The 26,998-nt window shown below is 42.3% G+C and overlaps 2 protein-coding genes across 5 annotated transcripts in view; one reads left to right on the forward strand and one right to left on the reverse strand.

The window, feature by feature from the left end:
* HMGXB3 (HMG-box containing 3) overlaps nucleotides 1–18,916 on the reverse strand; it is a 47,194-nt gene extending 28,278 nt beyond the window's left edge. Inside the window, exons 1-6 of one of the 3 annotated variants that reach the window (XM_072824547.1) lie at nucleotides 18,642–18,916; nucleotides 15,896–16,034; nucleotides 14,823–14,997; nucleotides 11,193–11,690; nucleotides 10,030–10,128; nucleotides 4,457–4,588 (exon numbers count right to left, since the gene is read on the reverse strand). In XM_072824547.1, the coding sequence (XP_072680648.1) occupies nucleotides 4,457–4,588; nucleotides 10,030–10,128; nucleotides 11,193–11,690; nucleotides 14,823–14,997; nucleotides 15,896–16,032 (1,041 nt within the window). In that variant the 5' untranslated portion in view covers nucleotides 16,033–16,034; nucleotides 18,642–18,916. Of the gene's footprint in view, nucleotides 1–4,456; nucleotides 4,589–10,029; nucleotides 10,129–11,192; nucleotides 11,691–14,822; nucleotides 14,998–15,895; nucleotides 16,035–18,219; nucleotides 18,327–18,502; nucleotides 18,617–18,641 lie in introns of those variants that run through there. The other 2 variants (XM_072824549.1, XM_072824548.1) reach the window with 2 other exon arrangements.
* Nucleotides 18,917–19,197: 281 nt separating this feature from the next.
* TIGD6 (tigger transposable element derived 6) lies at nucleotides 19,198–25,355 on the forward strand. 2 transcript variants are annotated; one of them, XM_072824553.1, is made up of 2 exons: nucleotides 19,198–19,380; nucleotides 21,998–25,355. In XM_072824553.1, exon 2 carries the CDS (start codon nucleotides 22,081–22,083, stop codon nucleotides 23,653–23,655), a length of 1,575 nt encoding a protein of 524 aa, XP_072680654.1. In that variant the 5' UTR covers nucleotides 19,198–19,380; nucleotides 21,998–22,080; the 3' UTR covers nucleotides 23,656–25,355. The 2 variants fall into 2 exon arrangements, with proteins under 2 accessions (XP_072680654.1, XP_072680655.1); XM_072824554.1 differs by lacking the exon at nucleotides 19,198–19,380 and adding an exon at nucleotides 19,601–19,681.
* Nucleotides 25,356–26,998: the final 1,643 nt, after the last annotated feature.

Raw genomic sequence — 26,998 nt, forward strand, 5'->3', positions numbered from 1 at the left:
TTGGTGGTCCCTTTATGAGATTCAGTTAATCCCAATGTAGTCAACTCTCACATAGGGAGACTCAAAGCCTCCAATTCTTTTGGGAAAACTTCTATTTTTCGTTCCAGATTCTTTTCAGGTGAGTCTTAAGGCTAACTTACACACATACCACAAACTTCTCCCTTGGTCAAATTAATCCATACATATTAATTACTTGCTAGAAAATATTCAAACTCACTAAAAATACCAGCTGCTATTTCAGAACAACCTATTTTAAAAAATTCCTTGGTATGGTAGCTTTCATTCCATCAGCTCTGCTGTGGAAATATACTATTATTTATACATATACCTGTACACATACACATATATTTAAATACATATATATAGAAAATTTTTTAAAAGTCTGTAGTTGTCTCAAGAATACGTCTCAGAAAGGTTTTTAAATTCCATGTGAATAGCAAAAGGCACTATAAACAAGGAGGTATAAAACATAAAAGCTGAGTTCTACCTAGGTGGTGCTTCACCTCTAACTACTTATGTCACACAAGACAAACGTCATTAGAACCCCCCATTCTGCCACCATGAAATAGGAGACAGGCTCTCAGAGTTCATCAACAACAGTGCAATAGCCTTTTGGGTGGCCCAACTTGTGGTGCAGGATTCCCCTGACACTGCATTAGATTAAGATCTGTGGCTACTGAAATTAAATGTCCCTATTCTCACCCAGTCACTGACTACCAAAACCCCTTATATTTCCAAAGCCACCTGGGCAGGACAGTGCTTCTAGTTAAGAACAAATAAGGATGACCTTTAAGAAATCTCCAGTAAAGGGACGCCTGAGTAGCTCAGCGGTTGAGCATCTGCCTTCAGCTCAGGACATGATCCTGGAGTCCTGGGATCGAGTCCCACATCGGGGTCCCTGCATGGAGCCTGCTTCTCCCTCTGCCTGTGTCTCTGCCTCTCTATTTCTGGGTCTCTCATGAATAAATAAATAAAATCTTAAAAAAAAACCAACCTCCAGGAAAGCATTCTCAGATTCTAACACACAATAATAATCCATGAGAATAAGTAATACAGAGAAAAATTCCCAGTAAACCGCACAGAGCCTACTGACCACTGGAGAAGGGAAAAGTCATCAGAAAAACAGGAGACAAGTTAAACTAAATCCCTGTAAAGAAATCTCTGAGCAAAGCACGGCCCACTAAGGAGGCTATTTTAGATAAAAATCCTTTGCAGGGAGACTGAATAATTTAAGAAATCACAGCAAAAAAATTAGCTAGTGAGCTAACATTTCCTTAACTCAACCTACCCTTTTTAGATGTCACTTTCTTTCAAGATGGAAGGTAAATGCTACCAGTTGCCCGCTTACAGAGACCTCAATTACCATTATTAGAGAGCTAAAGGAGTAAGGCCTTGAGCTAAAGAACTTTATATGCCATCTTTTGTTCCATCCAATTCATTGGGAACTGTGCCGAACGTTTCTTGGGTTAATTTTAGCCAGTATGAACTCTGGAACAATGCAAGAAAAGGTGAGTCATTTCCTGACGGGCATGAACACATTTGGAGCTTTTAGAAACTATTTATACTTGCTGCTTCAAAAATCAGACAAGAAATCTTAAGATTCTGCAGCTAAACAGCACAGCAATGCCTGAGAAGTGTGATTTAGTGGAAAAGCACTGACATAATTAGCTATGTGACCTTAACAAGTCACTTCTCTTGAATCTATTTTTCCTCAGCTAGAGATCTGGACTTGAACTATCTGATAACCAAAGTTACTTTTATCTCTAAAATTCTTTTTTTTTTTTTTTTTTTTTTTTAAGATTTTATTTATTTATGAGAGACACAGAAGGAGAGGCAGAGACACAGGCAGAGGGAGAAGCAGGCTCCATGCAGGGAGCCTGATGTGGGACTCGATCCCGGGACTCCAGGATCATGCCCTGGGCCGAAGGTAGATGTTCAACTGCTGAGCCACCCAGGCGTCCCTATCTCTAAAATTCTAAGTGCACTAATGCTAAATGTTACACTTTTTCTTCTTACACTCACCTATTCTGATCCTATGAGATTTAGTAAGTAGGGCATCTACTCTTTACAGGGTAATTCTTTTTTGTTTTTTTTCAAGATTTTATTTATCTGAGAGAGAGGAAGGGAGAGACAAGAACAGGAGCAGAGGAGGAGGGGAAAAGGGAGAGAGAAGCAGGTTCCCCACTGAGCAGGGAGCCCATTGCGGGCCACCCAGGTGCTCCTACCAGTAATTTTCTTTTTTAAGATTTTGTTTATTCATGAGACACACAGAGATAGAGAGAGAGAGAGAGAGAGAGAGAGAGGGAGAGGCAGAGACACAGGGAGAGGGAGAAGCAGACTCCATGTAGGGAGCCCGATGTGGGACTCGATCCCAGGTCTCCAGGATCAGGCCCTGGACTGAAGGCGGCGCTAAACTGCTGAGCCACCCGGGCTGCCCTCCTACCAGTAATTTTTAAAAAACCTTTGGAGAAAAAAATCTGGCTTAACACGTCAAGATGAGGGACAAGTAGCTAAGAAAAAAACTGGTTTCACATCATGAGTTTGATCTCAGAACCATGGCTCAAAAGTTATTTCAGTCAAAGGGGGAAAAAAAGACATAAACAAAAAAGTCAAAGTAAAAACAGAACCTGAAGGAGACACAGCCACAGGATCAGTTAGAACCCTTCCATACAAAAGCACAAGAAATAAGGTCATCTGACAGACCTGCTGAGCACCTGTGAAGAAGGGCCAAGGAGAATCCCGACTATCCTAGTCAATCTCTCTACTGCAGATGAGGTTGGGGAAAATAATTAGGGTAGGAGGAAACCAAGTGTTGTACAGCAGCACAACAGAGATGGTGAGCACAAGAAACTCAACAAAATCTCCTCAAACACACTGCCACTAGGTCCTTCCTGCCCTTGAAGAGATAGTGTGAAAAGCAATAATAGAGACAATTACATTGGTGCCAATAGTCACAGCAGTGACCCCTCTACTGAAGGATTTCTATACTAGGAATATGCCATCCACTTTAGAGAGATAATCTCATTTGATCCTTCTGTCAATCCTCATGAAGCAGGCACAACTATTAATTTCCATTTACAAATGAAAGATAAACCAAATAAATAGACATAAAGTGACTTGTCCAAGGTTTCACAGCTAACATCCTTGGGAGGCTGAAGTTTAAACTGAGGAAAGCTGACTCCAAAAGCTTCCCCCCCCTCCCCCCAAAGATGCTCCCCTCTCTTTTTATCACTTGAAATTTCTAGGGTTTTAGGAACTCAGTGCCAGGAACCTGGTGCAGACACCAAATACATTTTCTTTTTTTCTTTCATGTTTGTTTATGTCTGTATGTATGTAATCTCCACACATGGGGCTCGAACTCATGACCCCAAGATCAAGAGTCTCATACTCTCCCAACTGAGCCAGCCAGGCTTCCCCAGGGGTGTATTCTTAATTATGAACCTATTCTGTCTCCTGGAATTAGTGATGCTTTAAACTCCCAACACACAGCCAGAGGGGAAAAAAAGTCACCACCCTAGTATTTTACAGAGATGTTCTATGGAAACTGCCTCTGAGGAACTTAATAGATATGCCACTATATAAGTTTTCTCCACACAGCTAAGTCTGGACCATGCTGAGTTAGACACCTAACAAACACAAACCTAGTCTAAGTTATTTTCACAAAAACAATGCCCTCTTTTTTTCTACCTACCTAAATTCTACTGATCTTTCAAGATCATCTGCTTTATAATCCAACCTTGACTACTCTAGTTCTTTTGACCCTAATAATTTAGTCTTAAACAAAAAATGTGGCAAGTATGTATGATTTATATAATCAGTGCAAAGCATAAAATAAGTAACAACATGTTGAACTGAATTTTACAGGGCGTAGCTCTGGTACTCATTTATTTATCAAGCATCATTTACTTAGAAACAGAGACAGAGGTATACATTTGGAAAGTTAATAATGAAAGACCTAAATATCAGGTTAAGGACCTTTGCTTTTAATAGGAACTATAGGATACTGAAAGGACTCAGCTAAAAAGTGAACAGATGTGAATTATGTATCTAAATAAAACTAAACAGTGTAGAGGGTAGATTATTAAAAATTTAACCCTAACAGGAAATGAGTAAATCAAAATGGTGTAGTCATTCACAGAAGTTATAGAGCAATTAAAGATAATGGTCTTGAAGAGTATTTAATTACGTTAAGTTAAAAAAAAAAGGGCAAGCTACAGAACTTGTAAATTCAAAGAAAGAAAGACTGGAAGAAAATACACCAAAATGACAATAATTGCTTTTCTCTGGATGGTATAACATTATAGGTAATATTTTATTCTCGTTTTTAAACAGTCTACAATAAAACTAACTTGTATAGTCAAAAAATAAAAACAAATATTTAAGTCCTCTGTTCTAAAGGGGAACAGGGAGCCTACTTTGTGGGGCTTCGAAAGCAGCAATGGCCAATGGACCTTACCTTTGGGATCCACTTCCCTCCTAGGAAGTTACCACAGGTAGGGCACTTAGGTGGTTTGTGCCTGGTAACATATGTAAAGGAGCAACCCGGGCTGGTGCACGTCCCATGGCCCCGGCGGGTGTATGTAGTGGTCTGTAAGGAAAAAAGCAAGTCAGAATCAACACCACAGTATAACCCCTCTCAGATCCTGATGACCATTATAACCCCAACAATGCCAGGAGGATGCCAGCTTGCAGAAGAATCGTCCATTCATGACATCTCAAAAGGTCAGAATTGGAAAGGTACTAAGATACAGTTAATTCACTTTTCAGAAATAGAGAAATTGAGTTCAAATGAGAGAAGACAGCTGCTCAAGGTTACACAGATAGGTATAGGAAGAATAAAGATAGCAACAACCACTACTAATTAAACCAAGGACCACACAGTGCTAAAGGCTTTACCAGTATCTCATTTAGCACTCTCAGCAATGCTATCAAGTAGATATAATTATTGCGATTCAAAGTGGTTAAACACTTTGGCTCAAATTTTACAGTGAATCAAGGGCACACGTAGACCTAGAACCTGAAGTCTTTGCTTCTTGGTCCAAGATTCCTTCCACATACTCCACTACTTGAAAACCAAGGACTTAGGGTTCAGAGAGATAAAAATAGATCATGGCCACTTTAAAAAAAAAAAAAAGGGAATTCCAATAGACCTCAATAATTTATTTGCATATGAATATATTCAGCTAGTGGCTCTCATTCCCTCCAATGACTTCTCTTTGAACGTAATGATTACAACAGGTTATTACATTTCAGCTACAAACAGAAATTAGCCATGCTCCATTTCTTGATTAATGCTGCAAAGAAAACATTTCCGTCTCAGATTTGTTCTGTCACTTATGAATGCTTTATCAGATATTAATCCCACCTTCCCTAGCCTGGCCAAAAAGCAAAAGCCTCTCTTAGGGAAACACCAAGCTACTAGTAGGCTATCCCTGCCAGAATGCCTAGGGAAAAGGTGATGGTAATAGCAGCAGCAAGTCAAGGATGAGGGTGAAATGGTGTGGCACTGAGGAAAGAGATTGGGCTTTGAGTTCCAACTCTACCACAGACACACTAGATGACCTGGAGGTATGTCACTTTAGCTCTTGGGCCCTGGGTTTCCTCCTCTGTAAAATCATCTGCCCTTCCTATTTCATGGATGTATCCTGAAGAGCAAACAAGGTAAGAAATTAGGAACCATGTCACTTAAACTGTACAAGATTCTATAGGTTTGTGAGAAATTATTGCTAGGATATAAAACATCTCTATCTTTGTTCACTGTGGCTCCATATAGAATATTCATTCTGAACACCACCAGAAAGCAGAGTAAAAACTTAAGTTAGGTCAGTTCTATCAATAAATTACCATGAACTTGGAAAGACTCCTAAATAGCAGCTTATAGAAATAGCTTTAGAAAAAAAAAATGTCAGTGTTCCAGGCTGATGTTTCATTCTTAAGTATTATTTATAAAAGCCTTCTGGAAAAGTCTGGCTGACACTTATTAAATCATGAAAGAACAATAATAATTTCCAGGAAAGCAAAGGCTCAGGAGAAACATGTAATTTCTCCATGAATGAGAATGCAGTGGCTGTTCCTGTTCAAGATATGACAACTTTCTCATCTAAAAATATACTGTTTATCCACAGGTTTTAGAAGATAATCTATTGCAAGTTAAGGATGTACACTATAAACCCCCAAAAAACCACAATAACTAAAACAAAGTTAAAAGCTAAAAAGCCAAGAAGGGAGTTATTAATAATATGGATTCATAAGAAACATTCAATTCCAAAGAAAGTAAAATAAAACAGGACAAAGAGAAAACAAAGAGTAAAATGACAGATTTAAACCTAACTATGTGTTTATACATTAAATATATATGGCCTAAATACCACAATTAAAAAAGAGATTGTCAGATAGGTCTTGCTTTTAGATCTAAACTGTATTACTGCCTACAAAAAAAAAAATAAATACAAAGATAAGCTGGAAAAGTAAAACGCTGGAAAAAGATACAACTTCCTAATAACAATAATCAAAAGAAAGCTCATTACCAAAGTAAATGAGATAGCAGGCAATACTGCCAGATAAAAAAAGTGGTCATCTCATGATGATGGAGGAGTCGATTCATCATGAAGACATAACAATCCTGAAACGCATGGGTAGCTCAGTTGGTTAAGCATCTGCCTTTGGCTCAGGTCATGATCTTAGGGTCCTGCCTATTGGGCTCCCTTCCCATGAAGAGTTGAGTCTGCTTCTCCCTCTCCCTATGCCCCTCCCTCTGCTTGTGCTCTCTCTCAAATAAGCAAAATTAAAATAAAAAAAAAAAAAGACATAACAATCCTAAATGTTTAGGTACTTAACAGAGTCAAAATAAATACATGACAAAAAAACTAATAAAAATGAAAAAAAAGATAAAACTTATTAATAGTGATAGGTGGATGCCTTCTCTCAATAACTGACGGAAGAAACAGACAGAAAATCAGTCAGGATATAAAAGAGCTGACCACTATCAATCAACATGACCTAACTTGACATACATAGAACACACTACTCAACAGCAGAAGATAACATTCTTTTTCAGGGCACACAGAACATTTATCAGGACACACCACATTCTGGGCCATAAAATAGGTTTCAATAAATTCAAGAGGATTCAAGTTTTATAAACTGCAGAGTTCTGACTATAATGGAATTAAATCAGAAATCAATAAAAGGGAGTATCTTAAAAAAAAAAAAAAAGAGAGAGAGAGATATCTGGAAAATCCCAGATATTTAGAAAGCAAATAATGTACTTTTAAATAACGTATGGGTCAAAGAATAAATCAGAAAGTACTTTGAACAAAATGAAAATGAAAACATACCATATTAAAATTTGTGAGATGCCACCAAAGTAGTGCTTAGAGGGAAATTTATAGTACTAAGCAGCTGTATTAGGAAAGAAAGGTCTTGAATCAATGACCTCAGCTTCTATCTTAAGAAACTAGAGAAGAGGAGTGCCTAGGTGGCTTAGTCAGTTAAGTGTCTGCTGTTGGCTTATGTTATGATCTCAGGGTGTTGGGACCAAGGCCTGCACACATTGGGCTCTCTGCTCTGCAGGGAATCTGCTTCTCCCTCTCCTTCTGCCACTCCCTCCCACTCGTGCTTGCTCTCAAGCTCTCTCAAATAAATAAAATCTTAAAAAAAAAAAAAAACAACTAGGAAAGAATAAATTAAGCCCAAAGGAAACAGAAGAGAGATAATAAAGATCTGGGCAAATATCAGTGACTACAACACAGAAAAACAATAGAGACAATCAATGAAACCAAAAGTTGGTTCTTTGAAGGTCAATATAATCGATAACTTCTAGCCAAGCTTGTCAGGAAAAATAGAAATGAGACCCAAATTACCACTATCAGTAATGAGAGAGGTAAAATCACTACAGTCTACAAATATTATAAGATAAGCATTTATTAGAATTTTAAAACCCAGCATTACCGTATGATCCAGCAATTCCACTCTTAGGTATCTCCTGAAAAACTGAAATCAGGGACTCAGACACGTATCCACTAAAGTTCACAGCAGCAATATGCACAATAGCCCAAAGATGAAAACAAACTCAATGTCCATCAATGTCTATGAATGGATAAACAAAATGTAGTATACACACACAATGGAATATTATTCAGCCACAAAAAGTAATGATCTGATACATGGCACAAGACAGATAGTATGCTAAGTGAAAAAAATGAGACCATAAGGATATTCGCATGATTCCATTTACATGAGGTACCTAAAATATGCAAATTCAAAGACAGAAAGTAAAACAGATGTTACCAGGAGCTGGGGGAGAAGAATAGAGTTACAGTTTAATGGGCATAAGGTTTTTGTCTGGGATGGTGAAAACTTCTGGAAATAGGTATTGGTAATGACCCCACAACACTGTGAATATACTTAATGACCCTGAATTGCACACTTAAAAAAATGGTTAAAATGGTAAACTTGTGTTATGTATATTTCATCACAATTTTAAAAATAAGGGAATGTTTTGAACAATTTTATGTTCCCTGAAAGACAAACTACGAACGCTCACTCAAAAACAGATAATTTAAATCTATATAAAATTATTTAAAAATATATAATCTAAATAGTCCTATATATATTTTAAAAATTGGACTTGCAATTAAAAATCTCCCCACAAGAAATCTCCAGGCCCAGATTTGACCTCAAACATTTAAGGAAGCAATAATACCAATACTACACAACTCTTCCTGAAAAGTAAAGAGGATAAAGTATTTCCTGACTCTTTCTACTAGGTAATAGTAGATACTAAAACCTGATACTAAAACCAGACAAACATTATACAAGAAAATTGGAGACCAACATCCCTCATTTTGTGTCTAGAATATACACACAAAACTTCTGAGAAAAGTTTTAGCAAATTAAATCCAACAATATGCTAAAAGGATAATACATGATTGCTAAGTGGCATTTATTCCAGGAATGCAGGATTGATTTAACATTTGAAAAACAATGAAATTAACCATATTAACAAACTAAAAAAGAAAATTCCTACAACCATCTCAGCAGACCTAGGAAAAACATTTGACAAAATCCAACATCCATTCCTGATAAAAGCTCCCAGCAAATTAGGAATATTAGAGAATTTCCTAAACTTGAGGAGGATATCTATGAAAAACCTATAGCTAATATTACACCTAATGATTGGTGAAAGACTGAATGTCTTCCTCCTAAGATGAGGAACAAGATGACAATATCTGCTCTGACCATTTCTAGTCAATATTGTACTAGAGATCCCAAACAGTACAGTAAGAAAAAAGAAATAAGGAATCCAGATGAGAAAGGAAGAAATAAAACTGTCTTTATTCACAAACAAAACTATGTAGAAAATACAACAGAAACTACAAATGTTAAAGTTGTGAACACAAGTTTAATATGCAAAATAAAAGTTGTAGAATGTAAGTTTAATATGCAAAAAAAGTCAACTATGTTATTATATATTAGTAGTGAATAATCAGATATTGAAAAGTTTTGAACTACCAATTATAACAGCACTAAAAACCTTAAAATATTTAGGGAGAAATTTCAGCTCAGATGCTGCAGTATGTGATGAGGAAAACCATTAACTGAGAATCAAAAGACCAGAGTCCTGGTTCTGGCCTGTTTTGCAGCTCAGTGTCTTTGAATCATAGAGTCCTTCCCCTTCTCTAGGCCTTTTTTCTAATCTGTACAATAATAGGATTGAATCAGATCAGTGGCCCTCAATTTTTCTATACCACATATACTTCTGAAAATTTGGTAAGAGGCACTGAATCTATCCCAGGTAAATGTTCTTAAAGAGAAAAATTTGTATGTATCTTGAGGAGTTTAAGATCCTGCAGAGCTCCATTCAAAGACTCTCCTCACCACCCCCACACCCACTAAAGAATACCTGGAGCAGGTGATTTGAGACCTTTGGCAGTCCTATCTCCCTCAACGTCATCAAGACTTTTAGAAAATTACGAGGGGGAGAATTCTTACAGAGCCCTTATCTCCATTAACTCTCCACACACTGACCAGTTTGATGGAGGTGGGGTTCTCCACAACTGAGTAGGCAGGAAGAGGCAACATGATGAACTGTGTGGCTGGCACAGAGGAGCTACTCTCACTGGAATCCTGTGGGCACAACGGAGAGAAGGACAGTTATGGAATGAAGAACACCCAGGGCCGCCCACAACACAGACTGATCGAGTTCAATAATCACAAACAATGTGCTTATCCAAAAAGATGAATCTATCTCAAAACTTTAAGAACAAAAATAAGACAGAGTAAACTGTTATCGCAGAGAATGCGGACTATCCTCATTTTAAAGATGAGAAAACTGAGGTCTTAAGAAACTTAAGACTCCTAAAAATCACATAAGCAGTTAGTGAAAGAACCCAACTGTTCTGACCCTGCCAAGTGTTCTTAACATCCTATTGATCTAGCTTAACTAGGCAGGTGGCATGCTTCATTATCATAAATAGCACTAAGGCAGGAACAATAAAATGGATTTAGGTCTAACACAGATTCCTTTGCATGGGGCTACAATGCTCTCGTACTTATAGGTCATCCTATATTCCTCTTGACCGGGGCAGAACTCCTCCTCTCTGAGGATGCCACACTACCCAGGGTAATAGAAGGCGTGGTGGTAGCTCCCCTGCTTCTGGGGGGACCAGGCTGTGGGATTGCTGAAACTGCTCTTTTCCTTCAACCGGGAATGGCTGGACTTATGCCACTGGAGAGACTTCCCTCTTAACTATCGTTCTTATCAACCTGGCCTTGAAGAGAGCTTTCTTTTTCCTACCCACTCTGCACCCAGGAAGACTATTTGGAAATTCTCCTACTAAACAGTTCAAGGTGCCATTGTGTCTGCTGACACAATCTTCAGGGAACATAAAATCCTAATAGCCTGAGAGATCCTGGCTTTGATTCATGGATAGCCTGTATTATTTAAATGCTGTTACATACTTCAGGTACTCTCATGTGAAGAAAGTCCTGGCTATGCTGGGCAAAAGGAGTTGGTTGAGTGCTTAAGAAACTGAGGAGAACTTTAAGTAAGCCCAGGGGCAAAAGGTTCAAGAGGACTGTAGTCCTACTAGAAGTCCACACCAGTACTCTTAATCACCACTGCACAGTGCTAGCTGCCTTTGTAGTAGTTCCAGATAAACCAAAAGAGACATCAGTACAAAGTCACTTACCCTCATGACAGTTACCACTGACATGCTCTCCCCAACCTGGGGGTGGGGCACAGCCAGGCTTCCAGAGGGGAGGTCTGGTGAGCCATTCACTAAGGTCTCTTCAATTACCAGGCTTGTCTGGTATGGTTGGTGGCTCTCCCCTACCTCCAGGGAAGCCTCCTCCAGGAGCACATCCTGGCTGAGGATCTCTGAGGTGGTGATCTCTTGTACGACACCCGGCTGGGCAAGGGCTCCCACCTCCTCAGCTAGGGCCTCCACAGCCAGGCACTGCTCTGCCATGCCCGCATGGCTGGGCACTGCCTCCGGGGCAGTGTTGGACACAAGCGATGGTCCTTTAGGGGACATCTGGTTCTGGGCCACACAAAGCTCTAGCTGAGGGCAGTTGCGGTCCTCCTGCAGGCTGCTCTTGGGGATGATGATATAATCTGAGCGGGGGAGGATCTTGCGGAAACCTGGGATGTCCGGAACAACAGCAGTCAGTGCAGAGAGCTTGGAGTTCTGAGGGCCAGGAAGCCGGTGAGGGGGAGACAAGCAGAGATAAATGTAGTTAAGACCACATGCACATATATTTATGATTACATTTTTCAGTTTTTGGATTATTTTCTGCAAAAGGGACCAGAAAGACTCCTCTCTTGACCTAAGATTTTGAGAGGGTCAGCCTCTGCCAACAGCAACGCTGTCTTCCTCTGAACCACACTTAAGCCCATGTAGCTTACTTGCTCAATCACACAGGAGCTCATAACAGGGATCAGACTCTGGAAAGGGCAATGATCTCGGCATTCGAAACTGGGAGCTGGAATCCCAAATCTGCACAGCCTTGAGCAAATACTTTCCACTTTTATGTCTTGCTGCCCTATCGGAATATAGTTATTTATGAGCTCCTTTCCAGCTCTGATACTTTAGAATTCCAAGGTAGTAGAATGTATAATGTTCAGTAAAACCCCCAAAAGCATAAAATACAAGCCAATAGGCCATACTGGACCTCAAGACAGAAAGCAAGGGTTCTGATAACACTGGTTTCTCCCAGACTTACAGAGCAGAAAATGAACTGATCTCTTCACGAGAGAAAGGATGTATGGATGGGGATATCTGACAAGGACCTGAATATACTGGGGGATACAAATATTAACACTGACTAGGATCTTAAAGTTTAGAAAATACTGTCCTGACCTTAACAATGCTATTAAGTTGGGTAATATTACTATTCCTATTGAAGCTCAGAGAGATAAACCTTCTCCAAATACAAAATCAGTAAGTCGTAAAGCTAGGATTCCAAGCCAGGTCTTCTAAGGAGCAAGGAAACCAGGTACTAGAAGTGCAACCTTTCATGGCTAAGGAAAAGGTACTTTTGTTTTTTATTTTTTTCAAATTAAGCTTCAAGTTACCCAATAAGGAAAACAGAAAAGTTCAAAGTCAAGTTAAATGAAAGCTGAAATTAAATGGAAATCATTTCAGATGCATCTTTTAAAAGGAACACTAAGTCCATTACAAAAGGATCCTTAAATACATCAAAAGCAAGAAGTCGATGAGACTACTTAAGGTACAAAGGAAGCACTCAGAGATGAAAGTTGAAAGAAGCACTCAGATGAAACATAAAAGCAGACAGGCCAAATCCTTTATGGAGCCTTTACTGAAGAGATAATGGAGAAATGACATTCTCAAGTCACCCTTTGAAGCAGACAGGTCAGAACAAGATTAAATGGTAGCAAATGCATAGAATGATCTGGACTTAATCAACAAATCCAGGCACCTAGACACCACGGCGGCCTGAATGACATGGAACCACTGGTCCAGCAAGAGACTAGAAGGGCTGCCGAGAAACCAGGCTGCCAGTAGGTCTCTGACAGGCTCCCAAAGTATGCAGGCTAGAGGGTCTCACCTTCATACCAGGCAATCTGAGAGAGGTCAAACACGGCACCCCAAAGCCTTACCTAGTCTTGGCATATTCAGACGCTCATTAAATCACGCCTTTTCTTATTATATGGTCACTGGACACTTAACCTACTAAAGAGTGATATTTACTGACCAAGGCAATATGTGCCAAGGGCTCAGCTAGGTCCCTTATATTATCTATTTTAAACATTGTGATACTATTATTCCCCACTTTCAGATGAGGAAATGAAGACTCAAAGGTTAAATGATTCTTCCAAGGTCACAGTTAGTAAATATCAGAGCTAATTCATTCATGTCTTGATAATAGCAGTAGAGATAATAGTAGCTATAAAGTCCCAGACAAGAAAAAAATCATTGTAGATGATTTATATAAAAAACGTCTTATAAGTATTAACCTACATTAGTGTCTAGCTTTAAAACGGTTATCCCTCTGGGAAAATGTAACATTTTCTTGTACCAGGGCAGAAGGTTGCTGACTTTATGATGGGGAAACCACAGAGAGTAAGTGCACTTTTCCTAGACTTCACTTGCCCTCCCCTCTAAACTGTCCCCCAGATTCAGTTTAGAAACAAATCATCTGGGCAGCCTGGGTGGCTCAGCGGTTTAGCACCTGCCTTCAGCCCAGGGCCTGATCCTGGAGATCCGGGATCGAGTCCCATGTCAAGCTCCATGCAGGGAGCCTGCTCCTCCCTCTGCCTGTGTCTCTGCCTCTCTCTCTCTCTCTCTCAATAATAAATAAAATCTTTAAAAAAAAAAAAAAAAAAAAGAAACAAATCATCTAAAGGAAGGGGTATGGACTGGTATCTCCAAGACTTTAGATAACACAAAACTTTTCCAGAAGAGGAATGCCAAGCCAATAAGAGCAAGTCATTTAAATGGCAGTGGCAGATGGCCTCCACTAAGGGAAAACACAACCTCTTCTGCTATAACATAGCTGTTGCATTCCTAAAGAATCTGTGCTCTATATTATCAAAAAAGAAATCAGAGGGATCCCTGGGTGGCGCAGCGGTTTGGCGCCTGCCTTTGGCCCAGGGCGTGATCCTGGAGACCCGGGATCGAGTCCCACATCGGGCTCCCGGTGCATGGAGCCTGCTTCTCCCTCTGCCTGCGTCTCTGCCTCTGTCCCTCTCTCTCTCTCTCTCTCTGTGACTATTATAAATAAATAAATTAAAAAAAAAAAAGAAATCAGAAATAATATTTTAAATGAAAAGAGGAGTTAAGGTTAACCTTGCAATAACAAGGTTGTTTTTCCTGCAGGAATCTCAGTCTAACAAAAAACCAGCGGTACAAATAGTTGTCAGTGTTATGTTACTATTAACTAGAAATACAAAATGGCTGACAAACTGGAACACCTCCTCATGCATTCTTTATTTCAAGCCTGTCTCCTCCATCATCTTCGGCTTCTGGCATAGTGCATAACCACCAGTGGTAACTGAAGAACATCACATTATACAAGGCAGCTGTATCTACTTCCAAGCTCCCCAGCCCAATTGCTGATTACATTTTTAAAACTGACACCAATCAGTAGAACACATACTCATGACCTTCAATGAATAACATGAACCCATGGTGCAGGAGAAATGCCTACATAAGCTACTCCATTAAGATAGGTAAAACTGACTCAACTCAAAGTTTGCTCAAGAAGAGAAAAGGAAAAAGGAAAACAGGGGGTGGGGGCTTCCCAAGGCCTTCCCTACTGACCCAATGGAGAAATTAGCTGGGAAAAAAATTACTTACAGGATCCAAGCCTTCTTTCTCTAGTTTGGCTTTCTCCAGGTAATAACTCCTTTCCGCCACGCTGAGGAGCCTCCAACTTTCACTAATCTTCTTATTGATCTCAGACTGAGGGAGGTGGGGGAGTTCCTGCTGCACTTTCAAGTAGATGTCGTAATAGTATAGAAGGTAAGCCGACCTAAAGGAAACAAGGATTTCTTAAGATTTTCCTTCATTCAACCAGTAAGTAGTTCAATGGTCAGGTCTGAGAGTGAAGAGGCAAAAACCTAGCTTTTCATTTCAAAGCACTTATCTAAATATGGGCTGAAGCAAACAAAGAAAAGCCCCAGATAGTATATAGGAGGTTTCTCCCTCCAGAAACCTGGAAGCAAAAGCTTGTCTGATTTACTTTTCCATGGACTACTTTTTCTGCAGGAATGATTGGCTTTAAAGGTCAGTATGAGCAGATACACATGTGCCCTGTCATCCCACTATCAGAAAAGGTTACTCATGGAGCTAATCAGTCTGGTTATGGCCCCCCCCACACAAGCTTTACTCCTCTACACAGCCTCTGATCACCTCACGGGTCAACAGCACCTCCCGAGAGCTGAGAAACGGAAGTAAATTAACTACCAAAGTAACCCAAAAGTGGTGACCTCAGCAAGAAGTTGGAGTGTCCAGTTAAGAGGGAGATTAGAGCTAGAACATGGATAATCTTTACACATATCACTGGTACTACTCATAACGCTGTACATGAATTTCATTAATTCTCTATTTTCAATCCTTAAATGTTGACAATGTTAATAATAAATAACATACTTCATTTGTACACAGCTTCCACCATTTGTATTGTACAATTTCCTATGAGAGCCTGAAAACATGATCAAGATCCAGCCCAGGAATGGCAACTGATGGTATCAATCAACCACTTCCTATTCCCCATCTCCCTCTCCCCACAACACCAATGCCCATCCAGAGACTTCAACAACAGGCACAGCACCCTCGGTGAATCCAGACACAGCCTAAAGTCTTCCTCAACACAGTTCTCCAAGCAGCTTGTGTTTATAAATGTCAGCTACCAAAAGGTGTTGGCTAACCTGGGTTTCTTGGCCTTTTCTCCATGTATTTTATACTTTTTCTTCTTCTTGGGTGGCCCAGGGGAGGTATAACAGTAGGCTTCCTCAATTTCCTCCATCACGACAGTTACCTCAGTACCATCATATGATGCATCCATGGCTAGAGGAAAAGTCAAATACAAACAGGTTTCAAGAATTTATCCTAAAGGTGGCAGCCACTTGATCCAATGATCCCCTATCCCTGCTAGGGCCTCAAGGTTGTCATCTCCCAAACTCAGCAGATCCTAAAAAGCACTGGGAGTACTTAAGAAACATACAGAACCCAGGGTTCCACCTCAGCTCTTCTGAATCAGAATCTCCAGAGGGTATGGAACTCTATATGCTTAAGTACCTCCGGTGATTTCTCTGACCAGGCAAATTTAGGATCACTAGCTTTGACAGCTCATTTGCTTATATTCACTCACGAGATATAGTAATTCTTCAACTCAAAGATTAGGCCCACAGTACAAGAATTCCACATGGTAACGGGTGAAAGGAATACTTGGCCAGTAGTCAGAAGTTCTGGACCTTCTCTCATGTTTAATTACCTTAAGCAAACTGCCTCACTGATTCATTCAGTTATTCATAAGATATGAAGTGCCTATATGTAAGACATTTCTTTACACCCTGCCAGCTTGTGTGACTTTGAACAGGTCCTTTAGCTATTTCAGGTTCAATTTTTTCACATATAAAAAGATAGGTATCTCACCCATCTTAGTACAGATTTATGGTGACAAGGCTCAAAAGATATTATAGATATAACTCTATTTGAGAACAGTCAAGTGCTACACAAAAGAAAGGGTTCACCAGTAAAGATTAATAACTTATGGCTGAGGTGCTTAATGACCCGCCTAAGGCCACCACACCCAAACAGGGACTTGAAAGACAAGATTTTTTTTTTTTTTAATTCAAAAAGCCAACTCTCTAAGCCTTCTTTTGTTATACTACACTGCTCCCTATTTCCACTGGCAACCCTCTAAACCAGCACTGTTCAATAAACTTTCTGCAACGATGGAAATGTTCTGTATCTGCGTTCTCCAATACAGCTATTAAACACCTGAAATGTGGTTAGTGTGATTGAGAAACTGAATTGTTTTAATCGTAATTAATTTAAATTAGCCACATATGACTAGTGATAATGGTACTGGACAGCTTAGGTCTAAACAGTAATCTGACAGACCAGCATTAGTTCTCTGGCTTCAGAAACAGAAAATCTAACAACAGCTTTTCCTAGGAAAAGGAAGGCACACACACAAAAAACCCCTGAATGACTAGTTCAAGAACAGTTAGTCTATTTGTGGCCACATTCTTAGTTGGGGTTTTACCCAAAAGACTCAATCCTTGAAGGGAGAAAGGTTTCCAGAAACCACTTCAATTTTATGAGACAGAAATGATACACTGCAGTTGCTCTTAGGATCTGTCAGAAAAGAACTTAGGATTCTGGAAAGACAGAGTTGCGGCAATAAACACAGGATAGATCTGTGTATTACAAACCCACTCACACCTCATTTAAACCTCACTCTACAAATGAGGTATCTGGTAAGGTGAAATGAGAGAAAGAGCACTGCTTGATAACTCGGGAGACCCGGCTCCAAGGCTCAACTCTAACCATGTGATCTCAGACATGTCTACATCCCACCCTGAATTTCAATTGTTCCTCATGTGAGACCAGAAGGCTGAAATCAGTTGCTCCTAAATCTGGGGGAGGCAAGAATACCTCTGAGAATGTTGGGAAAGCCAAAAACTCTCCCCTAGCAAATGCAGACAAACAATAACGTGACCTACAGTTTTAAGGATCTCTCCCAGTTAAAAACACGTTATTCCTAAGGTTCTTTCTTGTTCTGCGTCATCTCTTCATGATTTTCCTTCCCATTTAAGACAAATAAATCCTGCATTCCGCCAGGGTGCAACCCAAGAAGAGAACATAGCCCACAACTTGGTTGGGTAAGCCATAGGCCAGTGCCTTCACAGGGGAAGGGCTAGAGTTCAAATCAAGGCTATCCAGGGCGGGATCTGTGCTTTTTCTCTGCCCCTAACAGTCTTGCAGGGAAGCAGTTAACTGCAGGAGCGCATCTGTAAGGGATGACATCTCGGTTTTACCACCCAGAGCAAAATAATTTAGGAAACATGGTCATTACAACCGCCTTGGGGTGGGGGTGGGGGTGGGGGGCAGGAAGGGACGACTCTGGATTTCTGCTTGTTTGACTACCCCCATTTTCAGCCTGGTTATGAGATTATTTTTCAAACCCTAGGCCTCAGTACAGCAACGCCCAAGAAGGCAGAATAATACAGAGGTTGAAACCAACCGAGGGCTTTGAAAGGCGAAAGCTGAGGATTTAAGTTGCACGTTTCTAGAACACCCACACAGAGCTCTATGACCTTGAGCAACCTATTTGCTCTAAGCCTCGGTTTTCTCATCTGTAAAACAGGATTAAGGGCAGTACATGAAATCTGAGGCGCTTCCGCTGTTCCAGCAGAGGCTCCTCCAAACCTCGGGAGGTGGCCTTTGACAGTCGGGCCGGCGGGGGCCCGGGCTGGCCTCTGGGCGAGCTCCTGTCGCGGCCCGGGTCCCGGATGTCCCGCACGTACCGAGCGCGGGAGTAGCCGACTAGGCGGCCGCTCGCGTCCGTGGCAGGGGCGACGGCACAGGGCTCGGAGCGCCGCGGCAGCCGCCCGAGGTCGCCCGGCAGGTCGGCGGCACCGTGCGGCGCTCGAGGGCGGGCCTTACCCGGAGGAGCGTGCGAGCCGCGCGGCTCACATTCCCGGAGGCGCCCGGCCCGGGGGCTGGACGAGGGGGCTGGCCGGCGCGCTCGCGCTCGCGCTCCCCGCTGTCGGCGAGAGGCGGCTCCGGTCGTGACAGCGGCAACAAGGAAGTGGAGGCGAGGGCTCGCGCGCGCATCCCGGGGGCTGGAGGAGCCCCGGCCCCGCGGCCCCGCCCGGCGACACACGGCGCGGAGTCGCGACAGCTCCTCTCGCTCCCCCTCGTCGGAGTCGCGACGTGGGGTCGCGGAGGGCGCGTGTGGGGCACGGGTTCGCCCCGCAGGCTCTTCGCCGACGCCTGCCGAGGGCCCCGGGGATCAAGCCCCGGGGAGCCCGAGGGAGACGGCAGGACCACGGGCGTCCCCGCAGCACCGGTTCGGCGGCGGCAGCGGCGGCGGCGGCGGCGGCGGCGGCGGCAGCGGCGGCGGCAGCACACCTCGGATCGCCAGGGAGACCCTTCCCGGCGGCCCTCGCGGCGCACCGGAAGCGGCCGGCCGCGCGTGACTGCGTGCGTCCCCTGGCGCATGCGCGACAGTGCGGCCCTCGTGGAGGGACGGGCCCCCGGGCACTGCCTAGACGCCCGAAGGGGGCTGATGAGGCGGACGGACTGTTTCCGGCTAGAGGTTCCGGGACGAGGAGGAAGCTGCGGCCGCCCGCGGTGGGACGCGCAGGCCGCTTAGCCCCGGGCGTTGCCGTGGGGCGCTCAGGTAACCGGGGCGGGGCTGTGCCGAGCGCGGGAGGTCGAGGCCCCGCCTCGCCTCTCCGGGCCGCGTCGGGCCCCGGGGAGCCCCCGCAGCACCCGGTCAGCGCGGTGTTGGAGGCCCGACCCCGACCCCGGCCCCGCCCAGCCCGCCCCTGCGCGTTCAGGATGCGGCTCTCGCAGCTTAGTGCCGCATCGCGCCGTCCGCCCCACCGTCCCACACACACACTTAGGTGGGGAGTTCCTCGAGTGATTGAAACCGCGCCCAATGACCAAGTGGAGAGGCTCTGCAATCAGACAAGGATGCTGTACGTTTCTCCCGCCAGCGTCGCAGACTGTTCTACGTTTGGACAAGTCCTTGCACGACCCCACCCCACCCCCACTGTCTTGCAAGTGTATTTCCAATCTGCATACTTTCCTCCTTGGACCACTGTCCCCAGTCTCCTAGTCACCACTATCCCCCCTCCTGGATCGATGCAGTGTCTTCCCACCTCCCCTCTTGGCGCTCTGCAGTCCATTCTCCACGCAACAGGCCGATTGATCTTTTTGCATCTTTTTTGCGCCGTAACTGATTCAGTCAGTCCCTGCTCAAAACCTTCCAGTGTCTTTTCATTCACGTAGAATAAAATTCGAACTTCGCTTGACTTACCAGACGCTGGCCTGGCTCTTACGTCATTCTCTTCTCAGGTCACCTCTCCATATTGGTAGTTCCCAGAACAAGGTGTGTAGTACTGTATGTTCAGAACGCTGGCTTCGTGCTGAGTCTCCCTGGATTTGAAAATCCCAAGTCCTGCCGCTGTGTCAGCTGTATTAAAGCATGTAAAGTAACAAATTCTGATTACGAAGTAGATCTTCAATAACTGGTTTCCATCCCTTCAGTTGGTTCCCAATCTCTGTAAAAATGGCACGACCATCCATTGATGGCTCAGTGCTCCGGCCAGAAATCTGGCAGTTATCCTGAACTCCTCTTGCAGTTGACATCTAGTCCATTAGCAAGATCTGCAAAAACATAGTCCCTAACCAACTGCTTCTTACCATATCCACGATTACTGTAGTCCAAGCCACCATTATCGCACATCTGGACTCCTGCAGCAGCCTCCTAACTAGTCCCCTGCTATTTCTCTCAATTCCATTCTTTACCTAGTAGTTGTCTTTCTTCTTCCTTAAAATCCTTCAGTAGCTTCCCTTTGCATTCAAAGTACTGTATCCCAACTGTCTGTGGCCTACTAACCTAGCTTGCCTTTATCTTCAGATTTAGGGCCACCTCGTAGGAAAATGGATTTTACCTATTAGGTTCTCCATTTTGCAACCAAAGGACTCTTCTAAAGTGCAAATCTGATGGCATCATTTAAATAAACAGACCTCTATGGCCTCTATTGTCCCAGGATCAAGCTAGAATTTCTATGATCTGGCTCTTGTGTTTTCTCCAAAGACTTTTTTCCCTGGACCATGCCATCTTGTTTTCTATACTACTTTGTTGCCTTTACACATATTTCCTTCTATCACATGAACTCCCACTTGTTTATACTTTAAGGTCCGACATCAGTATCATTTCTTCTTTGAAGCACACTACCCATCCGTGTCCCACCCAGTTGATCATCCTCATTTCCGTATTCTAGTTCATAAGGACTCTGTAACCTCTTATAGTTTTCATGCACTCCAGTGTTCATCTTCCCTGCTTCCCGGATAGGCTTCTCAATGGTGAGCAGTATGCTCCTTCCGTCTTTGGTTGGCTGGCATCGAGCACAGTGCTTTGCACACAGAGGATGCCAAGAATGGATAGATACTTGTGTGGAGGTGGTGGTAGGAGTCAGCCCTTGCAAAGGGGCAGTCACAGCAGCTTCTCTTGTCCTTTGAGGACTCTCATGATAAAATGTCTTCACAGGCAGTTACCAAAACTGCTACTGCCTGATTATGTTTACTTCCTTCATGGTCATATAACACTCTATAATTATCTTATTTATCTGTTCTTATTTTGTTTATCTTACTCCAACGTATTGTATGTTTCATAAGGGCAGGGACCTTGACTGTGTTGTTCATCACTGTATCCTTACCACTTGGCACCTATAAATATTCACTAAATGAATGTGTGGCTACCAGAAACATTCCCTCACTGAAAATCCATCCAAGCCAAATAGTGATAGAGCTTTGAAGATCTGATTTGGGTGGAATATCCAGCAGGATTATGGAATTGCAGAAAAGGCACTAATTGAGTCACGAAATCTGAGCTGTATGAACTTGAGTAAGTCCCTTCTCTGAGCCTCAGTTTCTGTTATAAAATGACCCAGGTAATAACACTTTGAATTTATACAGTGCACTGCTGTTTGTAAACCTCTTTTACCATATATCATTTCAATCTATTCCCACAATAGAACTGACATTATTTTTATAGAAGCTCCAAAAGTTTAAGTGAACTAGATCCTCTGTAAGATCTCTTCTATTTCAAACACTCCTTGAGCCTATATAAGTAATCCTTACAAAAAGTCAGTTGTATAAATCCTATTTTCTCTTGGCTTTGGCCTTATGTTATCATTTCCTAGTAGGATTTTGAAAAATATGACATCTTTTAGGGGGAATTCATTATCTTTGGTTCCTGACACGTACGCCACATTTTGTCTCCTCAGTTTTCTACACTTGCAGCAAAACAAGCCAAGAGGAGGAACACACTCAGCCCTGGTAGTTGTAACCCAGCACTCATTCTGTGAATATGGCAAACAAGGGGAACAAGAAACGTCGGCAGTTCTCCCTGGAGGAGAAAATGAAAGTTGTGGAAGCTGTAGACTCGGGAAAGAGGAAAGGTGATGTGGCAAAAGAATTCGGTATCACTCCTTCTACTTTGTCTACGTTCTTAAAGGATAGGGCCAAATTTGAAGAGAAGGTACGGGAGGCATCTGTAGGACCCCAGCGGAAAAGGATGAGGAACGCTCTCTATGATGACATTGATAAGGCTGTTTTTGCTTGGTTTCAGGAAATCCATGCCAAAAACATTCTTGTGACTGGTTCTGTCATTCGGAAAAAAGCACTAAACTTGGCCAACATGCTTGGCTATGACAATTTCCAAGCAAGTGTGGGCTGGCTGAACAGATTTAGGGACCGCCACGGAATTGCTTTGAAAGCAGTCTGTAGAGAGGATAGTGACAGATTAATGAATGGTCTAGGAATAGATAAGGTTAATGAGTGGCATGCAGGGGAAATTATAAAACTGATTGCAGACTACAGCCCAGATGATATCTTTAATGCTGACGAGACAGGAGTGTTTTTCCAGTTGCTTCCCCAGCACACGCTTGCTGCTAAAGGGGACCATTGTAGAGGAGGCAAGAAAGCAAAGCAGCGGTTGACAGCACTCTTTTGTTGCAATGCTTCCGGGACTGAAAAAATGAGACCATTGATTGTTGGTAGGTCAGCCAACCCACACTGTCTCAGGAACGTCCATTCCCTCCCATGTGATTATCGAGCCAACCAGTGGGCATGGATGACGCAGGATCTGTTCAATGAGTGGCTGATGCAAGTGGATGCCAGGATGAAGCAGGCAGAGCGCCGCATCCTCCTGCTCATCGACAACTGCTCTGCTCACAACATGCTGCCCCGCTTGGAAAGGATTCAGGTGGGCTACCTGCCCTCTAACTGTACTGCCGTCCTGCAGCCACTGAATCTCGGCATAATTCACACCACGAAAGTGCTGTACCGAAGCCACCTCCTGAAACAGATCCTCCTCAAGCTCCGCAGCAGTGAAGATCACAAAGAGGTGGACATAAGGCAGGCCATTGACATGATTGCTGCAGCATGGTGGTCAGTCAAGCAGTCCACGGTGGTGAGATGCTGGCAGAAGGCAGGCATCATCCCTATGGAACTGATGGATTCTGACACAGAAGCAGCAGTCAGTGAACCAGAGGTAGCCATTGAGAAGTTGTGGCACTCCGTGGCTATTGCCACTTGTGTCCCCAATGAAATCAATGTCCAGGACTTTATCACTGCAGATGATGACCTCATCATCTCGCAAGAGCTGATAGACGCAGAGGTCATCCCAGGCATGGAGGTTGGTGAAAATACAGATGAAGCCGGAAGTGAAGAGGAAGAGGAGGCATCTTTAGCACAGCAGCCAAAAATCACCATCACAGAGGCCATCTCAAGTGTACAGAAACTTAGACAGTTCCTTTCCACTTGCATAGGGGTTCCTGATGCCATTTTTGGACAGCTGAATGGTATTGATGAATACTTAATGAGAAAAATGACACAAACTCTTGTTGATTCCAAAATTGCAGATTTCCTTGAAACAAAATAATATAGGCATTTCCTACCTCTATTCATTTTGAAAATGTAGTTTACGAGAATAAAGTTTTTTTTTTTAAGATAGGCTATTGAACTTAAAATGTAAGCAATATTATAATGACAACATTCCAGTCCTCTGAAATAATCAGGAAACTTCCTTGAGTGGAATCTGTAAATGAAATTTGACTAATGTGTGTTATCTTTTGATTAATCAAGTGGTTCCCAAAGTTGTCTGCACCTAAGGATCTCTTGAGGATCTTTAAAAAATTTCCAAAGCACAGGCCTTATCCCAGACCAATGAAATCACAATCTATGGTGCTGGGTCACAAGCCTTAGTAGTTTGTAAAACTCCCCAGGTGATTCCAATGTCCAGAAAAGTTTGGAAATTACTGTGCTGACCGCAGGAAAATCAAGCACACTGTGGGTCTGGAGCTCAGTGGTTTCCAAATGTTAGCTCACTTGGAAGGTTTGCTAAAACCCAGATTGCTGGGCTCTACCTCCAGTCTTCTGATTCAGTGGGTCTTAGATGGGGCCCCAAAATTTGCATTTCTAACCAGTTCCCAGGTCATGCTGATGCTAATGTGGTCCAGGATCCCTACTTTGAGAACCACTGGTCTAGCTGGATTCTAGTACTTCTCCCTTCAGCCAACCAACTGAATACTCACACTCACTAGCAAAAGAAAAAGAGGGGAGCATTAGCTGTTCTTATTCCGGATCCACTAACTCCTTTCTACTGATTTGGTAACTCTAGAATCTTCTTAGCTTTTCTCTTGGATGCCCCACCAGCTAACCAAGTAGTGAGTAGAGGTACATCTGTCTGTGCCCAAAGCATTGACAGGAGCCACCGAGCATATTAACACATCTCGTAATGCTTGAGGCTTGTTAGCCAGAGGGAGCTGGGGCACAGGAGAATTTGAGAATTAAGGAGAAGGTATGATACAATGTGGGGGGCCTTGTATATCAGAATCCTGGGAGAGAACATACAGCTTTGTGTACCTCTCTGACTTTCCAGACAAGGTGAGAGGGAAGTTTGTGGGAGAGAGGACACGTGTGACAGGATTTGGATTGGTCCCTGTTTGGATTATTCACGCTGCTCTCCACACCTGTGGATAATCCAGCCCAGATTTTGTGATTAAGATGAAGGCACACTGTTTGCCTTTGTTAAAATCACTTCACCTTTAATTCCTTTATGTTTGTTCTGCATAGACGTCTGCAAGAGCAGAGTTGATTTTAAATTATTTAGAACTACATAAATTTATAATCAGATTTATATTAAAGTTTTTCTCCTATAAAGAAGTCATTCTTAATATCCTTTATAACCCTAGTATCTGTTCCTAATATGGAAGATAAGTGTCTCTTTCATTTTTAGAAGATACATACAAATACCTGTCAGTGTTGTAGTATAGTTTTTCCTTCCATACAGGTTAATTTTGTGGTTACTTCAGGAACCCATTGCAATTCAGTTATTTTTCTTTCTGTAATCATTTAATCAAAACATATATAAGGCAGATATATCATAGAATGTATGGGGCAGCCCGGGTGGCTCAGCGGTTTAGCGCTGCTTTTGGCCCAGGTCATGATCCTGGAGACCCAGGATCGAGTCCCATGTCGGGCTCCCTGCATGGAGCCTGCTTCTCCCTCTGCCTGTGTCTCTGCCTCTCTCTCTCTCTCTCTGTCTCTCATTAATAAATAAAATCTAAAAAAAAAAAAAAAGTACGGCTTCCATGTTGAACAAAACAACAATCACAAAAAGCATATTTAAATGGATTTTTGAAACCTTATTTTGTATATTTTTCCTTTTAACAAGTATAATTTTAATTAAAAGTACTACACATATTTTAAATCCCTAACACTTCAGAAAGGAAAATAGTGTCTTCTGGCTAAGTCCTGTGGTTCCACTTATTGACAGCAACTTCACTACGTTGCTGTGTCATCGTTTTGTGTCAGGATTACTGACACAATTTCAAATTCCTTTCTTCACCTTTCTTCTGTTTGGCACATAATGTTAGATCTATTGACATCCTGTCATTTCCCCTGCCTGAGTGTCTGTAGTAATTCTCAAATGCCTAAAATAAATAAATAAATACAAGACTAATTATTCAGTTGAGTTTTAGCACCCTCTAGAGTTGGCTACAACCTACATTTCCAGCTTGCTTGCTCAGTACAATTCAGTGTGGGCACTGCCCCCGATAGGCGGTTTTCTTTCACTCTGTACCCACGTGTGCTGGCATGATTTCACTTGAATGCCTCCCCCTGCTCTCTACCAACGTAGGTCCTCCACAAAACCCCTTCAAGAACTGGAGTTCTCTTTCATAGCCTTTTTTGAAGATTCAGTACCTGTTTTACCCTTTTCTCAACTCCTTGGCACTTACAGTCTCTACCAATTTTTATCAATGAAAAAATATTTTTTTATCAATGTTTCGTGGCTCTTGGACTAGACTGTAAGCTCCATGGAAGCAGGGACCTTTGGTTATAACCTTAATGGTGCCTAGCACTGTGCTGGGCCCATCACACGCACTTCAATAAACATTTGTGTATAAATTGATATATACATATAATGCGTCAATGCCACCTTTTTATAAAACTGCATGAAGCACTGATTCTATTAGAAAATGACTTGAAGATAGGGTAAGGCTGTCCTCTATTTGAAAGAATTTGCAAAAATTTTCCATGGATATTATTGCCTCAAATAGTATTCCAGTCCAGATTATCATCTGTTTTTTGATAGTGAATAGTTCCAATATATAAAGTTAAGCCTATTTCCTTCCACATAAAGTCATTGCAGGATTTACACACATAAGACTTTGGGGGCGAAAGCTTTAAGTGCCTTGCACATAGTAGTACTCAGTAAATATGTGCTTAAACTTGCTTAAAAAAAATACCATGTTCTTGATTCATTTAATATATCATAATGAATTAAACCCTTGTAGGTGGAAATTATAGCCAAAAGAGAGAGCTTCTGTAGTCTGGTTTACACTGGCTAAACGTTTTACTTTGATTCTGTTGGTACATTATGGTTTTGTTTGATACTTTGTTTTTTAAACTAAAAGAGGTTGCTATTATCCCTTCTGAATCAGCTGTTTCATCAGGCCTGTATAGCTTCTCCCTGACTCTCTGGTCCCTCCTTCCCCACTTGATTTATTTCGCCCCAGTTGACCAATTCACTCGGTAGGCCAACATTCTGGAACTAGGCATCTACCTCAATTGAGCTATTATGAGGAAAAGAAAGTATATCTGGCAACAAGCAGTATTCTACAAATGTTATGTCATTACTATCCATCCTTATTTGGAACTTTACAAGTACTATCTAAAGGCAGGGCCCTCCCTTACCAGACTTTCCTTTCACTAACAGATTT

Source organism: Canis lupus, chromosome 4, assembly GCF_048164855.1.
Source record: "Canis lupus baileyi chromosome 4, mCanLup2.hap1, whole genome shotgun sequence".
Lineage (NCBI taxonomy): Eukaryota > Metazoa > Chordata > Mammalia > Carnivora > Canidae > Canis > Canis lupus.